The 16,994-nt window shown below is 39.2% G+C and overlaps 1 protein-coding gene across 1 annotated transcript in view; it reads left to right on the top strand.

The window, feature by feature from the left end:
* The window catches only part of cmss1 (cms1 ribosomal small subunit homolog), a 222,481-nt gene extending 205,986 nt beyond the window's left edge, over positions 1-16,495 (top strand). Inside the window, 7 exon segments of the mRNA XM_069888705.1 lie at positions 2,987-3,113; positions 4,437-4,496; positions 9,080-9,182; positions 10,530-10,590; positions 12,131-12,218; positions 13,767-13,855; positions 15,397-16,495. Coding sequence (XP_069744806.1) covers positions 2,987-3,113; positions 4,437-4,496; positions 9,080-9,182; positions 10,530-10,590; positions 12,131-12,218; positions 13,767-13,855; positions 15,397-15,480 — 612 coding nt within the window. The 3' untranslated portion in view covers positions 15,481-16,495.
* The last annotated feature ends 499 nt before the right edge of the window (positions 16,496-16,994 follow it).

The following is a 16,994-nucleotide window of genomic DNA, read 5'->3' as shown; positions in this document are numbered from 1 at the left end:
ATTTTCAAAGTGTTGTTAATCATTTTCGACTATTTTGTCTAGCTAAGTACAATCAGCTACATTGACAACTCCCATCATACCATTTTTTTTGCTATTTGGAACTGCAATTGTACCTCAGGACTTGATAAGGAAGTTGAGCCTGCTGGGTCTAAACACCTCCTTCTGCAATTGGATTCTTGACTTCCTGTTGGGATGACCTCAGGCAGTCCGGATCGGTAACAGCACTTCCAAGACAATCATACTGAGCACGGGGGACTCCCCCATGGCTGTGTGCTCAGTCCATTACTGTTCATTCTGCTGACCCATGACTGTGCAGCTAAACACAGCTCGAACCACATTATCGAGTTCACTGACTGTGGTGGGCCTTATTAGTAAGAATGAGGAGTCTGTGTACAGCAATGAGGTGCAGTCACTAATGGACTGGTGCAGGGACAACAACCTGTAACTGAACATTAATAAAACAAAAGAGATGGTTGTTGACCAGGAGGGCCTGGGGTACCATGCTCTGCTGACCATTGATGGCTCCATCATTGAGGTGGTTAAGAGTATCAAGTTCCGTGGAGTGCACTTGGTGGAGAATCTCTCATGGTCCTGTAACACCAACTCCATAGCCAAGAATCCCAGCAGCATCTCTACTTCCTTCGAGGGCTGAGGAAAGTCCATCTCTCATCCTCCATCCTCACTACATTCTACAGAGGAAGTATCGAGAGCATTCTCTAACTGCACACGCCTGGTTTGGAAGCTTCACCTCCTCTGACCACAAGACCCTGCAGAGGATAGAGAAGTCAGCAGAAAAGATCATTGGGGGCTCTCTTCCTACCATGTCGGACATCTACAACACTCGATACAGGCAAAAGGCAATAAACATTGGGAAGGACTCCACACACCCCTCATGTAAAATATTCTCCCTTCTGCCATCTGGTAGGAGGTACTGTAGCACTCAGGTTGTTATGTCCAGATTGGGCAATAGTTTTTTTTCCCTCAAGCCATCAGACTCCTGAACTCCCAGAACATATGTGGCTATTGTACCATGGAGTTTTACTGTAGATGTCTTAATATTTTAATACAGTACAACTCCGATGATCCAAAATCGGATTCTCTGAAATCCTCAATTATCCAAAATTTTTTCGGAGCCGAACTGACCGTAGACATCTGGCTCCCACTGACGGCAGCAGCGGACCTCTGGTCGCCGGCAGTGGGGACCTTGGGGTCCCAGCACGAGTGGGGCCTCGGCGGGGAAGTGTCAGCGATCGACGGTGCCCAGCATTTTTTTTTAGGAGAACTAAGCATTATTTTAATGCTTAAAAAGCCTTACCTTATTGTTGGTTGTTGTTTAAACAGTTACGTGATTTGCTGTAGCTACTGTGCTGTTTTTTTTTTCAAAAAATGACCAGTTCTCCGATAAAACTGTTTATCCGAAATAGGCCCGGTCCCGACCATTTCAGATAATCGGAGTTGTACTGTATCTCAATGCGTTTAACTTCTATTCTAACATATTTATGTAAATATGCCCCTTGGTCCTGGAGAAACACCCATCTCGTCTTTACCGTGAGAGCATGGAATTAACGATAAATAAAGGTGACTTGCTCTTGTTTGGTCCAAATTCCAGCTACCTGAATGCAGCATACACATCATCAGATTTCCATCCCATCAGGCACAATAATATTTGGAATTTTCCAGCAATATAGCGTGATGCTCAGTCCCATTGTCATTGTTCATGGGTTTTGAGTAAGTTTCCATAATGTTATTAACAACCATTCCAATAATTCTATTGACCCCAGCCTTTTTTTTGAATATTTCATTTACAATCAACACATATATAACAATAATAAAATCATAAATTAAATACATGTTGATTTATATAGAAAAGAGGAAAAAAGAAAAAAAATTTCCTACAAAAGAATTTTAAAAACCCATCTAAACCCCAAATAATCCCATTCACCCACCCCAACCCCTACTTTAAAAAATTGCTAAAATGTATAATATATAATAAAACATAATTATTATTGAATTGGATTGTTTCAGAAGATGCTCAAAGATCCCCCAAAAATTTCTTTAAAAAAAATAGTTGTTTCAAGGGAAGATTTCACCGGGGTCTGGAGGACTCCAAGGAATTATTTATAATTTTAATCCCAATGTTCGAGCGTACAAATACAGAATATTTTCCCCTCAGATTATATGTGATTTTTTTTTCTAATGGAATGCAAATTTGAACATCTGTCAATGAAACATCTGATTTCCAAGTAACAGCAATACCCTTTCTTTGCTATTACCAAAACTAATTTAACAAATTTCAATTGAAAATCTGATAAAGATAATTTAGGAGTTAAATTCTCAAAATTTCCCATCAACAATGGAAAAACAACACCTGTAACCTGTTGGTAAAAATCCAAAAAGGTTTAACCTTTAAACAAAACCATGTGGAGTTAAAAAAAAATTTGCAAATGGATATTCAGAAGATTCATTTTAGCTATCAGTGACCTACCTTTTTTCCAAAATGCTCTTTATCTGTTGGTATTATGACAGGGTGGTAAGTCAACAGCAGTTATTTTTTCCAACCAACTATCTTCATTGACTTGTCAAACGAGCAATTATTGGAACTAAAGCCGGAGACCTTGATAAATAATCTCTTGGGAGGCATTTTCCACCAAAACCTGACCTCCAAACATCATCTCAAAATGATTGCATGGTTAGAGTGACATTTAGCACAGAGTTATTACAGCGGCAGCCACCCAGCTTCGAATCTGGCACTGTCTGTAAGGAGTATGTATGTCCTTCCTGGGCCTACGGCGATTTCCTCCCACCCTTCAAAATATTGCACACAGAGTGTAATTGGGGTATTTGGTTGGCATGGGCTGAAGGACCTGTTATCTTGCTGAATGTTAAATTTAAAAAAATTGTCATGGGATTGAAAATGATCAATGTGCTTTTTAACTTTGCTGTTCCATAGTTGATTCATTTAAATTTGTGCTGTTTGTGAATGTAGAAGATCTCCGATGTTCTAGCAAACTCTGCTCCAGTACCCGCTACCCCTACTGATTTGCAGAAAATGATCATCCAATATTTCAAAAGTGAATGATCTGTAATCGAACTTGAAGAGCTGAAAATACCAGGTAAGGGTACATAAAATAACACCCTAACCCACTGAAGACTGCAAGATTATTTCTGCAAAGAGACATTTTAATGTTGATAGCCTTGAAAGAAAATTTTTTAAAATTCTTTTTGTAGTTAATTAGCTTGAGTCTACATCATAGCATCAGCAGCCAGAAAATTGAGTAATGTTATAAATATTAATACCCATCATCCGATTTATGTATTTAAGCCACTTTATGTATAAGAATTCAAAAACATGAGAAATTGGTCATGTATTAGGCCATGTGGCTTCTCAAGCTTGCTCCACCATTTATAGCATTGTGGCAGATTAGATCTTAATGTCACTACTCTGCACCTGACTTCGGCCTCCCACCTGCTTCACAGACTCGGCCTGGTTCCGGCCTCACTCCCGCTCCACAGACTCGGCCTGGTTCCGGCCTCACTCCCGCTCCACACTCTCGGCCTGGTTCTGGCCTCACACCCGCTTCACACTCTCAGCCTGGTTCCGACCTCACACCTGCTTCACAATCTCGGCCTGGTTCTGGCCTACACCCGCTTCACACTCTCGGCCTGGTTCCGACCTCACACCTGCTTCACACTCTTGGCCTGGTTCTGGCCTACACCCGCTTCACACTCTCGACCTGGTTCCGGCCTCACACCCGCTCCACACTCTCGGCCTGGTTCCGGCCTCACACCCGCTCCACACTCTCGGCCTGGTTCCGGCCTCACACCCGCTCCACACTCTCGGCCTGGTTCCGGCCTCACACCCGCTCCACTCTCTCGGCCTGCTTCCAGATTCAGACCTGCTCCACACTCTAGGTGTGGGTCCGGCCTCACACCCTCTCCACCCTCTAGGACTGGTTCTGGCCTCACACCCGCTCCACACTCTCAGCCTGCCTGCAGCCTCACACCCGCTGGTCAAGGGAGACTAAGGATCTAATGTAGTAACCTTTTATATGGGACTTTATCGAAAGGGTTTTGGTAACTAAAATTTCAGTGAATGCACATATAGTTCTTGTAATCTGGAATTAAGATAAAATGTTGATGACTCTGTGTTATACTGGCACCAGTAAATTTTTATTTCTGTTAATGAACTATTGGAGAGACATATTCCAAGAGGTCTTTGAGGTGATATAACCATATAACCACTTACAGCACAGAACAGGCCAGTTCGGCCCTACTAGTCCATGCCGTAGCAAATCCCCACCCTCCTAGTCCCACTGACCAGCACCCGGTCCATACCCCTCTAGTCCCCTAACCTTTCTCCATCTTGGTATTATGTAGTAGAATAAGTACATATTTATTCTGTTAGTCATCGTACTTTTAATCCTATGCTTTTTCAGATTCTTGTTTTCTTCAGCACAATGATCTCTCTCATACTCCTTCCTCCTATCTCAAGCAAGGTATGTCGATTATTTTATATTAAGTGCATTAACATATGCTAATTTGCGTACTCAGTCTAAAAAAATGTTAATTCCATCTTGGTAATATGGACACTCACGGAACAGGCAGAATAACACAGATCGAAGTCTTCAGTAACATATAGTGGAAAATCTTTTAACCGCAAGTGCTAACACTTGCGACTTTTTTGATTTTCAATTTTTAAGGAGTTCATTAACTGTGCTAATAGATGAGAACAAACAGTATTGGGCTGTTTAACCCATTGAATCTATCCTGCCATTCATTTAATTCAAGTCGGCCAGACACATTTCATATACTAGACATTTCCCATACTATCAGTGATCCATAATCAAATTTAGAATTAAGAATAGACTCAATGGCCATTTCCTATGAGGATTCCAAATTGTTACCACATGTTTCAAATCATTTGATGGTGTGCAACTTCACAGCTCCATATTCCTGGGCTTGATCCTGACCTTGATGCTGACAACCTGGAGTTTACATTTTCTCTGTGTGGGTTTTCACCAGGTGCTCTGGTTTCCCTCCCTAAACTAAAGATATGCTGGATGGCTAATTAGTGGTAAATTGCCCTTCAGTGTGGTAAATGGCAAAAAGAGCTGGAGAGAATTAATGGGAAAGAAACATGGGGGGGGGGGGGCGCGGGGTGGGATTGGTTTGCAGGCCTCGCTCGGTGTCTGAGTAAAATAATGACCTAGCACCTTTTGCACTGGATATGCTTCAATCCAAAGAGCATTGCTTTCATTTGTGTGCAAGCTGCAGCAAGATGTTAGGAAGATAAATGACGTATCAGTCTTCATTGTAAGAGGGGTGGAATTCAGAAATAGTGATATCTTTGTAGAAGGGATTAGTCTCATTGAACTTGGAGAATTGTGTATTGTTTCAGTTCCATTATTCGAGGAAGGATGTACTAATATTGGAGACAGTCTGGAAGAGATTCATTTGACACATTCCTGTGATGAGAGGTTTTTTGCTTTCGCAAAGGGCTGAAAAAGTTGGATCTGCAATCTTTGCAGTTTAGAAAGATCCTATTAAAATGTTCAAGATTTAAAGGGGTATGACAGAGTAGGCGTTACGATATGAAGAGGTGAATACAAGATTAAAAGAGGTCATTTAAAACAAGAATTTCTTCAGGCAGGGAGTGGCAGCTGTAAAAAAAAATATCTTTTCCAGAGGCTACAGGTGCCAGATCAATGGAGTGTGAGAGAGTATATAGATATGTTTTTGGGAGATACATTGGGAAAGGTTTGTTAGAATAGGTAACGTACAAACACTTTAAAACAGATCTTATTTGAAATACTGAAGCTCTGCTAATGCTAGACATATTGGCCCCAGAGCCTTTGCAAGAGCTTTGGAGAGTGCCCAAGAGACTTCACTAATGGATTGTTGCTTACAAAAAGGCAACAGATGAAAGATCTTGTTGGAGCCGCAAATTGTCTGGAACTGTTTTAAGAGGGTCATGTGGTTTGGCAAGCAGAGAGAGTCAAACAGGTTTTTCTCTCAGAGAGAGACAGACAGAGATCAGTTCTACAGCAGCAACAACTGGGACTGGAACAGGACAAGCTGGCAAGCTTGTGGAAAACCCCATTTGCAAAACGGTTTGTGAGTGCTTAGTTCAGCCCTTGTGGTTCATGCAAGAGGAGAGGACTAGCTGTCTAATGTTTCACTTGGAATAAGAGAAACAAAAAGGAACTCTGTAGTGACCTGAAAGAAAGAGGTTATCATCTGGAGAACCCTGAGGGGGCAAGTTTCGTTGGCAAGACACTGAAGTGGCTGATTAAAAAGGATGTCCTGGAACAACAAATCTCTCTCTGAAAACAGACAAGAAACTTCCTGAGCAGTAACCATTTACCTTTCAAGAACCAAAGCCTGGGTGAACTTTGTAAATGTTCAATTCTGTGCACAGTATAAGAATTTCCTTCAACCAGTGAACTTGAAGGAAAGAGGAGTGAGATTGGACTGTGAACCAAAGAACTTTTCTGAACTTACATGCACATTGCATACACGTGTGCTTAGAATTAGAAGGGGGTTAAGTTAGGTTAGTTAAGTCAATAGTGAAAAGTTAAAGTGTGATTCTGTTTTTGTGTTTAAAGGTCATTAAAAGCAACTTTTGTTGAAGTAACCCTTGGTCTTGGTGAATATCTATTGCTGCTGGGTTTTGGGGTCCCCTGGGCTCGTCCCACTAGTTAATTAAAGAGCATGCAGAATTGAAAGTATTGTGGAACTGTCACTGTTGAGGACTTGAGACCTGGGTCAGATCACCCTCTGCTGGTCTGTGTTTCAATGGGATCCCTCTCATCCCTTTATTAAGCAGCAGTTTCGATCTTAACAGAACCCATCCCAAAATCAGAAAAGATTGGAGAAAGGGTAATTTGTTTCACAACCTGAGGATGGAAATTCTATGCCAACTTCAGCACCTTTCCTTTCCATCTTCACTGTTGACTTTGGTGAGCCATGCCGCGACCCTGGTGTGATAGTTTCCTCAGAATGTCCAGAATATCCTCGCGGCTGTGAATGGTTCCCAGCATTTCACAATCACAAATTCAAACCACAAGGGGGTAAGTTCTAAAATTGAGTCTGTAAGTACAGCAATCAAGTAGCAAAGTTCAAAAAATTCAAAGTTCCATGTTCAGATTTATTGTCATAGTCCATACATCCTGTGGGTGAGGCAGAATAACAATTTATTGGTAGTTCAAAAAAAACTGTACTCAATGTACACACATAAACAAATGCAACTTAAACTGAAGTTCTTCAGGAAAGTAACTTTCCATCTTAGCAATTCCATGTGTTAGCAGGTACCTTTTCTCTATTTGACCATTAGATGAAAGAAAAGCAGTGGGTTCTGAGGTAGGGAAGGTCTAGATTTTTTAAGGGGGGGGGGTTAGGTATTTATAGGTCAGCACAACATTGTGGGCCGAAGGGTCTGTACGGCGCTGTAATGTTTTATGCTCTATGTTCTAATACATTTAAGCCAACCAAAAAGAAATACTGTGTCCCATGTCCAGAAAACAAGATTAGAAGTATCCAAAAAAAAGGCAAAACAATGCAAACATGGAAATTTGAAGTGAGACAGAATATTCTGGCCATGCTTGGCAAATCAGAGACTATTTGAGGAGGAACAGTGTTGTTTTCATTCAATGATCATTCAGCAGTGTAAAATCCAGTCAACCATTCATAGTTTGTAGTTGATACAGTTATTTTAGAATGACATTTGGTCTGCCAGGCTTGATTCCAAGTTCCACTATTCCCATTAACATTGGCTACAATCTGTTTAATATAAAAATGACTGAAGATATAATTATATTTGATTCTGACACTGGAAGAAAAATGGCATTGCATATCCAATATTGCGAAAAGTGTAAGAGGTTCCCATACAAACCATACAAGCTCGTCAGATTTTCTACCAGCTGCAGTGTAATTGCAGCAGAAAGTAAAACTGTCCTGCTAAAGTCATTTTTGGCATTTAACCTGTTTGAAAGCTTTGTTTTAGATTAGTCGTCTGTAGGGAAAAGCAGAAGCCCTGTTTGCACACACCTCCGGTTAAAATTCTGAGCAAACAAGCAATAAACGAGACCAAAAGAGTTGTTATTTTTCCCTGGGTGTCCATCAGATTGAAGTCATTCTTTGCTTTAGTGAGGGTTGCATCTGTGATCCAATGCTCTCTGCTCAGTAGTTCCTGCAGAGGAGGTAAACAAGAAGTCTGCAGATGCTGGGGAACTAACGCAATTCACAAAGGTGCTGAAGGAATACAGATGCTTCATGATCCAGTGCTTTTGTGCGTTGTGCAGTTACCGTTTTATCTGAAACAATTGAATAATATTGTCAGGATTTTAAATTGTCTCACTTTTTTTTCGACAGATTTTGCAAGAAAAAAATCAAATGTATCTCCCAACTTTATTTTATTTAAACTAATGTATTAGGGGAGCAACTCAATCCTGACCCTTTCTTAACATTTGATACTGCAACAAATAAAATATCCTCTGGAGATCTGCACAGTTTTATGTTTGTGCAGACTGGAAAGGGGAATAAAGGTTTGCAGGTCTGCCAAATGGTCGAAGTGTACCCATGCATGAAACCTACTAAGGTTTATGGTTTCCTAAAATGCGACATGCTCTATCAGGCATCAGATCAGATTTACATTCCTCTGAATTTGGGATTCCTCAAAGCCAGGTCTTTAAACTATTTATAGGATTGAAACGTAAAATTTCAAGTGATAAAATGTGAATTTGAGGGTTTAAATATTTTTAGAATTCCCTTGATCACTTTTTTTCCATTACTATAAAGTTCTGTGCTTTTGCTAAGGATTCACACTGGTCTTGCCCGATTCTACGAATTCAATAAATTTTAAATTTAGAAATTTAGCCGATTATCCTGCAATCCCAGTACACTTTGAATGGTGGGAGGAAACCAGAGCACCCGGAAGAAACCTACAGAGACACAAGGAGGACGTCCAAACTCCTTACAGACACTACCAGAAACAAACCTCAGTTGCTGGCGCTGTAACATTGTTGAGCTAACCGTGCTGTAAATATACTCATCAACCAATTTATGTTATGTCTGCTTGCAGTTTGTCCAAAGTGGGCGAAGTTGTCCAAGAACCACACCAAGAACAAATCCATACTGATGTTGATACTTTGCAGCTCTGCCCTCCGAGCGCTTGAAATGATCAGGTAAAGAAAGGCTTCTATTGAACTCAGGGTATTCAGAACATTTCACACAAAAAAAATCCAATTGCATTATTTTCCTGAAGCTTGATACCTTTACTCAATACTACCTTTGGGCAGAAGGTACAGATGCCTGAACCTCTAGTTCAAGAACAGTTTCCAACAGCCATCAGGTTCTTGAACCTCCCCTTGCTACACTAATCATGGACTGCTCTGACACCAGAAAAGACCTGAATCTACTAGTGTAGCGCCACATTTTTTCCTTGCACTCTGTTAACTACAAATATTTTGTATTTATTACGTCTTTTTAATTTAATGTGTACTATTTTGGTTGTTTTGTTTATATAATTCCTGTTTGGCTGCAGCAAGTCAGAATGTTGGTAGACATATAGATTGGACAATGTATATTGTAACACAACTGCTGGAGTCGTAGAGTCAAACATCAAAGAAACAGCCTTTGGCCCTCTATGTCCATTCAAGTGCCCATCTATACTAATTCCACGAACCCAGCACATGTCCACGGCCCTCCTTGCCTTCACAGTTCTAGTTCTCATTTAACCATATAATAGCAGTTTAGAGCGCTGAAACAGGCCATATCAACCTTTCGACTCCACGCCGGTTCATTTGAACAACTCCACTAGTTCCCCCCTCCGACTCTCCACCCATAACCCTCCAACTCCCTCCATGTACACATCCAACCTTCTCTTAAATAACAGAAAAGACCCTGCCGCAACTAACTCCTCTGGAAGATCATTCAATTCTGCCACCACTCTCTTAGTGAAGAAGCATTCTCTAACATTTCTCCTAAAGTTTTGCTCCCTCACACTTAACATGACCTCTGTTCCAACCTCCCCTGCCCTCAAGGGAAAGAGTCTCGTCTATCTATTCCCTTCATAATTTTAAATGCCTCTATCAAATCCCCTCTCAACCGTCTACATTCCAATGAATAAAGTCCCAGTCTCCTTAATCTTTCTCTGTACTCTAGATGCTGTAAGCCAGGCAACATCCTTGTAAATCTTCTCTGCACCCTCTCCACCTTATCTATAATTTGGAGTCCAGAACTGAACACAATTCTCCAAACCTGGCCTCACCAACGCCTTAGATGCATCTTAAATGCTGTGACAGTATCTGCCTGCACTAACTCATGAAAACATCTCCCTCAGGTCCCCTCTAAATCAGTTTAGACATTATGCGCTTTTGTTTGACACATCACTGCAAATATTCTTCATTATAATGCCCTTCATTCACTTTTGCTCTTGTGCAATTAATGAGATCATTCCCAAAGTTTGTAAATGTAACCTATCATATATTTAAGATGAACATGTAATAGTTATAACTTATTTGTTTTGGTAGGCTTATTGCAACTTTTAAAGGCAACTGTAAGACTCTAAAATTGTTTGCTAAGCATATAAAGGTAAGAATCAATCTCATTATCATGTTGAAATAATGCACAATCTAATGGATGATCATGTGTGTTCAATTTACTTCGTTTGAGACTAAATGTAAACTCGTAAAATACAGTAACCACCCCCTAATGGGGTAGATGCCAGATAAGTGAATCTTCCGGTTGCTTGAGATTACATGTTATGTGATTGGCGAACTAACTGCCAATTTTAAACTTTTGTATTTTTTACCTGTTTATTTTCCATGATTTTTTTTTTTTGCTGTGTGCTTGAGGCTACCGGTTACTTGAATTGTGGATAATGGGGATTTTACTGTGATTACTTTCCATTTGCATCACATGACAACAGGAAGTTTCTGGTTCCTTTTAACAAAATATAATTGTACTGTTATCACAGAGATTTCTATCTCTCTATTTTAATTATGGAGGAGCTCAATTCTGTTGCTAAAAGGAGCATTTTATAGGCCATCTATTCTGCTCGTCCCAAGATCTATAACCCTATTGAATTTTACTCTCTGTACTACTTTCTCTTGAAAAGTTAGTTATCGAGTCCTGGAGCTGGGCAGCATGGAAACAGGCTTCATCTCCTCCAACTTGTCCAAGTTGTCTCCTTTCCCATCGACGTATCTGTCCAAATATCGTTTTGAGGTCATAGTTGTACCAGTCTCTACCAATTCCTCTGGCAGCTTGTTACATGTCACGCTCTGTGTTTAAAAGGTTGCTGCGCTGGTCTATTTTAATTCTTTCCCCTCTCACCTGAAACCTATATCCTCTCATTTTAAACTCCCCACCCTGGGGAAAGACTCTGACAATCCACCTTATCTAGATACTTCGAGCTTTTGTGTATCTCTGAGCCTCTGATGCTCCAGGGAAAATTGTCAGAGCCTAGACAGCCTCTCCTCAAAATTCAAGCCCTCCCTCACCGTGAATCTTTTTTGCACCCTTTTCAGTTTAATGTCATTCTTCTTATAACAAGACAACTAGAACTGCACAGTGTGCCAAACTTCACTGTTGGATTATAGAGGTGCCCTCAGAATCATGAGAATAAATTTACCAACAGTCACTGGAAATTTGGGACATTTACACATTAATGTCTGTCATTTTTTTTTCCAAAGAAAAGATAAATGACTAACAATAGAGGGGAATGAGTTCCATTTGGGACAGACTGATCACTTTTAATGCACATTACTGCATGTTTGAACTCTCGCAGAAAGGTGGCAACAGCCAAGCTGGAAGGTCAGGAACCTTCAAGTATTCAGGGCATTTTGATCAAACCTCCAGTTTGGTTTCATTGTCACAAGATCTGAGGGCAAATTTCCAGCTGGACTCGTGTTATTCTCTTTCGCTGTGAACTGATGCGTCGCAGCCATGTGTATCAGCACCAAGGGGATTCTATGTATTTGAAAGCAATTCACTGTATTAGTTTACAAATATGTTACTTATCCTTTTTCTTGATAAAATTATGTATCAATCCACATTGTTGCAATTTTATTCTGATTTATACTCTTTTTAATTTATTGAAGGAACTAATTATAATCCCTTCCTTGTCCAGATTGAAGAACAGATAAAATGGCTTGCGAAAGGGATTGCACATATTGGTGTTGGAACACCAGGACGAATCAGAAATCTGATAGATTGCGGTAGGAATTCCTGTACCCTTTAATTGATTTTACAAGCTGCGACTGATCAGCCGATTACACTTAACTTTTCTTATCGAGTAGATAATTGCAGTTAAAATTGGTCATGTAACTTGGTCAATGACGTTTCATGCAGTCTTGAGGAGACGCAAATAGAAAGGAAAACGTACAAAACAGGAGCTGTGAGGTACGAATCTGCAAATGCTGGCAATGTGAAATGAAATCAGAAAACGCTACAAAAGTTCAGCAGGTCAGACAGTATCCCAAAGGGTAAAAATGGAGCTAATGACGCAGATTGATAACCTTTGGTCTTCTTTTGACAGGTTAACCCTTCGCCACTCTCTCTCTTCTTCATGGCTACTTGTGTCATTCAATCTCTTTTCATCTCCAGCCCATAACTGGCAGACTCTTTGTTCTCAACAAACTTCCACTTCCTCTATATCTTAAAACTTGTATGATTTCCAAGGATATCTGGTCATCAACCTGAATTTCTACTTCATTCCTCTCTTCACAGGTGCTGCTTAACCTTCTCTGTGACGTGAGGACAAATAATTTGTAATGTTATAGGAGAAAATGAAGGTGCATAGGACAGGCGTGGTTGGTCCGTCAATAGCTGACATAGTTCATTGAGATGAACAGCAGAGACATAATAAACCTATAATTATCCATTCAGAGGCCCACTGGTACCATGAACAATGATTCCTCATCTATTAGCACCTGTACTGAGATTTCTTTTTAAAATCTACATTGATGGAGAAAGAGTGTATGTGGCTGTGGCTAAGAAGGGTCGGGGAGAACAGGTGCAGTAAAAGTCCAAAAATCCAGATGCCAGAAATCCGGACCAGCCGAGAATTTGTATTCTCAAACTTTTTAAATTTAGCAGGTTTTTGCGTGTTTAAGTGCCACAGATGCACATCGGCAACAAGTGACCACACTTAATACTAAGAAATCAATTTGTATACTGTATTTTTCTTTTACAATGTTCACTTTTAAACAATTTCAAGCATTGCACGCTCTTTATTTGTAGTGAAAATGTTATGTTTACATTTTTGTTAAGTTATTTTTCTTTAAGACTGCTCGTATTGATAAATGAAGCCATGATGACTAAACTCTCAAAATTTACCTGTTCATCTCTTCTTTATTTTTAAAAGTACTTCCTGAGAATCCAGAAAATCTGGACTGACCCAGTCCCCAGGCAGTCCAGATTTTAGGACTTCTACTGTAAAGTGGTTTGATGCAAACTGACCATAGAAATGAGTGGCAATGAAGAAAACGGGAGGAGGAAAAGAGTGAGGCGGGGGGCATTAAAATTCACAAGTAAGAAAAACAGATGGCAGGAGTTGGGTCGATAGAGAGAGAAGGGGCAGAAGCTGGGAGCTTTACTTAATTATGAAGAATTTATAGATTACTGCCATTATCAGTTGGGGTGAGGAGAAGGAAATCAGCTGAGAAGGAGGAAAGGATTTGCTTGAAGGATCATTGTCTATTTATGACTAACGGATCACAATCGTAACTAACCAGTGTAAATATTAATTATTTTATATTGTCCAGATGAATTAAGTCTGCAGTCCCTGAAGTATGTCATCTTTGATTGGAATTGGCGTGATCAGAAGCTTAGGAGATTGATGGATATTCCAGAGGTATTTTTAGTTTATAAAATTAGCAATGACCTTGAGATTATATAAAATACTCCTTTGTGTATGAACATTTTTGACTAATTAATAGAAGTTGACTGCATGAATTGCTAATAAATTTGTTTCAATTCATTGTTTATAATTTGAAAATGCTGGTCATGTTACAACTACACTTGTCATGGAATTTAACATCTGACACGAAGTATTAATATGGATATAATTTTTCAGCTACTGAATCATGATTTGTTTCAGTTTTTTAAAAAATAATTGTTACTTAACTCTACCTATCCAACACTGAAATATTCAAGATTTACTTTGTTGTCATGTTACTGTAATGTTTAAAAAAAATCTTTGCCATTGTGCAACTAAATGTGAAAGACATTTTCACAAAATATTGAACAAAGGAATTTTTTTCCCCCATTGTCAATAAAAATTGAGTATACAAAGAGGTAGGATTCCTAATCTTCTTATCAGATTGAAGATGAGGAGGTGATAATAAAAAAAAATACGATGAACAAAAGAACATAAGAAACAGGAGTTGAACTAGATCAAACAACACGCGTGCTCTGCTGTTCACTTAGATCGTACCTGATCTGATCTGGGCCTTAGCACCACTTTTTTTTAGTCTGTTTGCTATAACCACTTTAGACCAGGAAGTAGTTGAGGCTGGTTCCTTGTCAATATTTAAGAGTAGGTTAGATTTGGCCCTTGTGACCAAGGGGATCAGGGGTTGTGAGGAGAAGGCAGGAACCTGGTACTGATCAACCATGATCATGTTGAATGGCAGTGTAGGCTTGAAGGGCCAAATGGCCTACTCCTGCACCTATTTTCTATGTTTCTATGTTAAGCCTTGACTCAACCTCTGCAGCGCTCCCAGATGGAAATTCGTTTTGAGAAAAGATTTACCTCTCATCTCCATTTTAAAAGGTGATCCCTTGTTGTGAAATTACACCCCTTAATTCTGAATCCCTCCATGTGTGGAAATATCTCATTTTTTGTTGTTCTTTCAGAATCTCGTATTTCAATATAATGACCTTTAAATTTTTTCTAAATTCCATCCTGCTCAATCTTTTCTCAGAAGTTGGCCAAGTATCCTCAAGAATCCACCTAGAACTCTCTCCTACCTAATGCAAGTCTGAAATAGACCTGATTTTTGTCTCCAAGACAGCAATTTGCCAGAGAAGTGTTTTTTTTTAAAGTCACAGAAACTGAATGGCTTGAAGAACTAGGATGACAAAAATTTATTGCATTTGTTTTATGTGCCAAACCAATATTCGTCAGCTTCCTCAGAATTGTGTGGAAATATCTGGTTTAGATGCTTGTCGTGGTCAGTTTTCTTTATAAATTGAGCTAAACATTCTTTGGTTACATACATACAAGTTGAATTAATCTTTCATTATATTATTTAGTAAATCACTCTCAGAAGTAAAAAGGAGCTCATCACTGACAATTGCCTTTATCTTTATAAGCTGATGGTTCTCTGTGTAAGATCAGAACCTAATATCTAGAATGATATTTAGAACAAAATCACTTTCTGTATATTGCAGGTGAAAAAGGAGACATTGAAACTGCTGGAGACAAGTATCATACCAGTCTTAAAGAGTGGATCTGTGAAACTAGGTTTCTTCTGACGTCAGTGGATAATGATACTCCTTGGTTTGTTTCTGCTGGGAAAACATAGTGTATGTCATTCAGAATATCGGATTCCCTTCTTGATTCAAAATATTGTATAATAAAATGTTTTACATTCTTAATAGCTCATCTGATCTTATATCCTTTTCAGTCTTTGTAACAGGTAATTTTATTTTTATCTTGAATCTCTCTCCTGAAGGTTACCCTTTTCAAAGCAGTGTATTGCCATTCAGAACTAAGTTCAAATCCTAGTTCAGTTTCAGGCACTTAAAATCAGTAAGCAATGTGTTTCAAAACAGCTTCAATGCAAGTATTCCCAGTTCACAGGAAGTGCTTAAAAGGGTCAAGCAGATGATGTAAATTTGTTTTGCAAGTTTTGATATTATAACCCAGACCAGTAAACCTTGCAGATCATTGGGCGACATTACATTCATTGGTAAAAACAATGAAAAATAAGGACCTTATTTCAGAAGGAAATTAATTTGGAAAGAAAACCAAAAGATTGTTTTCAAACAGCTCTGTCTTCCATTAAAGGTCCTTTAAACTAAGCAATGAAAATCCTTGGACAAAACTACAAAATGCACTGATTTGCTTTCCTGTTTGAGCCTTCATGTTTTTGAAGGCGAATTATTATTTTTTATCTGCACGATGATTGCATTTTTTGATCTATTTTCTGTAGAAATTTCAGTTTTGGGGAATTTTGTTCAAATAATAATAAATGAGCATTGAGTTTTAAGTATACTGCTTCTGAATGTGAACAATAATATTTGACTGTTTTAATCATGAAATTGTGTAAGTACAAATAATGTATTAGCGTGTCGATTCTGAGTAAACTGGAAGATCTTTTGCCTTCTCAAGTCTAAACTGACCTCAAGCAGCAATGGATGAAGATCAGTGCTGGATATTCCGCTGACAATCCTATTACCACCATTCTGTGACAGTCAGTTGTACCTGATTAACTTGAGCCACTGGAGCTAAACAAAATAAAAAATCCCTGCTACAGAGTAAACACTATTTTTGGCAGTGTTTGTGATTAATCCATTCTGCAAGTTGTCAGCGAAAGACCTACCATTGTACAAAATATCACAAACAAAACCAGTGGCATGCTGAGAGTGGTTTTCTGGGAGAATTCTGCAGCACTCAGTAGAGGCTGTTAAGAATATCAGTGATATAATGCATGTTGTTCTACCTCTCCATCAAAAAGGCCTTTGCCACCAGTTTTATAAAAGTAAACTAAAGAGAAGGAAATGCAGAAGAGGGACAGGGATGACAACATAGTTGGCCCTTTCAGTCTAGTTTTTTCGGTGAAGATCTCAATTAAATGCAGTCCCAATAATCTCAAACCAAATGTGCCATTTACCTACCTTCCTTCAGTCGTCATTGATCAGAAGCCAGACAAACCATCTAAATTAATGATTCCAAGCCAAATGTTTACGTGAAATGAAGCAATGAAGAAGCCTTGCCTATTTCCTTAGTGCCTTTCTTTTGCAGGCCTACCCATCTTGTGATTAAT

Source organism: Narcine bancroftii, chromosome 7 (genome assembly GCF_036971445.1).
Source record: "Narcine bancroftii isolate sNarBan1 chromosome 7, sNarBan1.hap1, whole genome shotgun sequence".
In the NCBI taxonomy this organism is placed as follows: domain Eukaryota; kingdom Metazoa; phylum Chordata; class Chondrichthyes; order Torpediniformes; family Narcinidae; genus Narcine; species Narcine bancroftii.
This window is presented reverse-complemented; position numbering and strand designations above follow the sequence as displayed.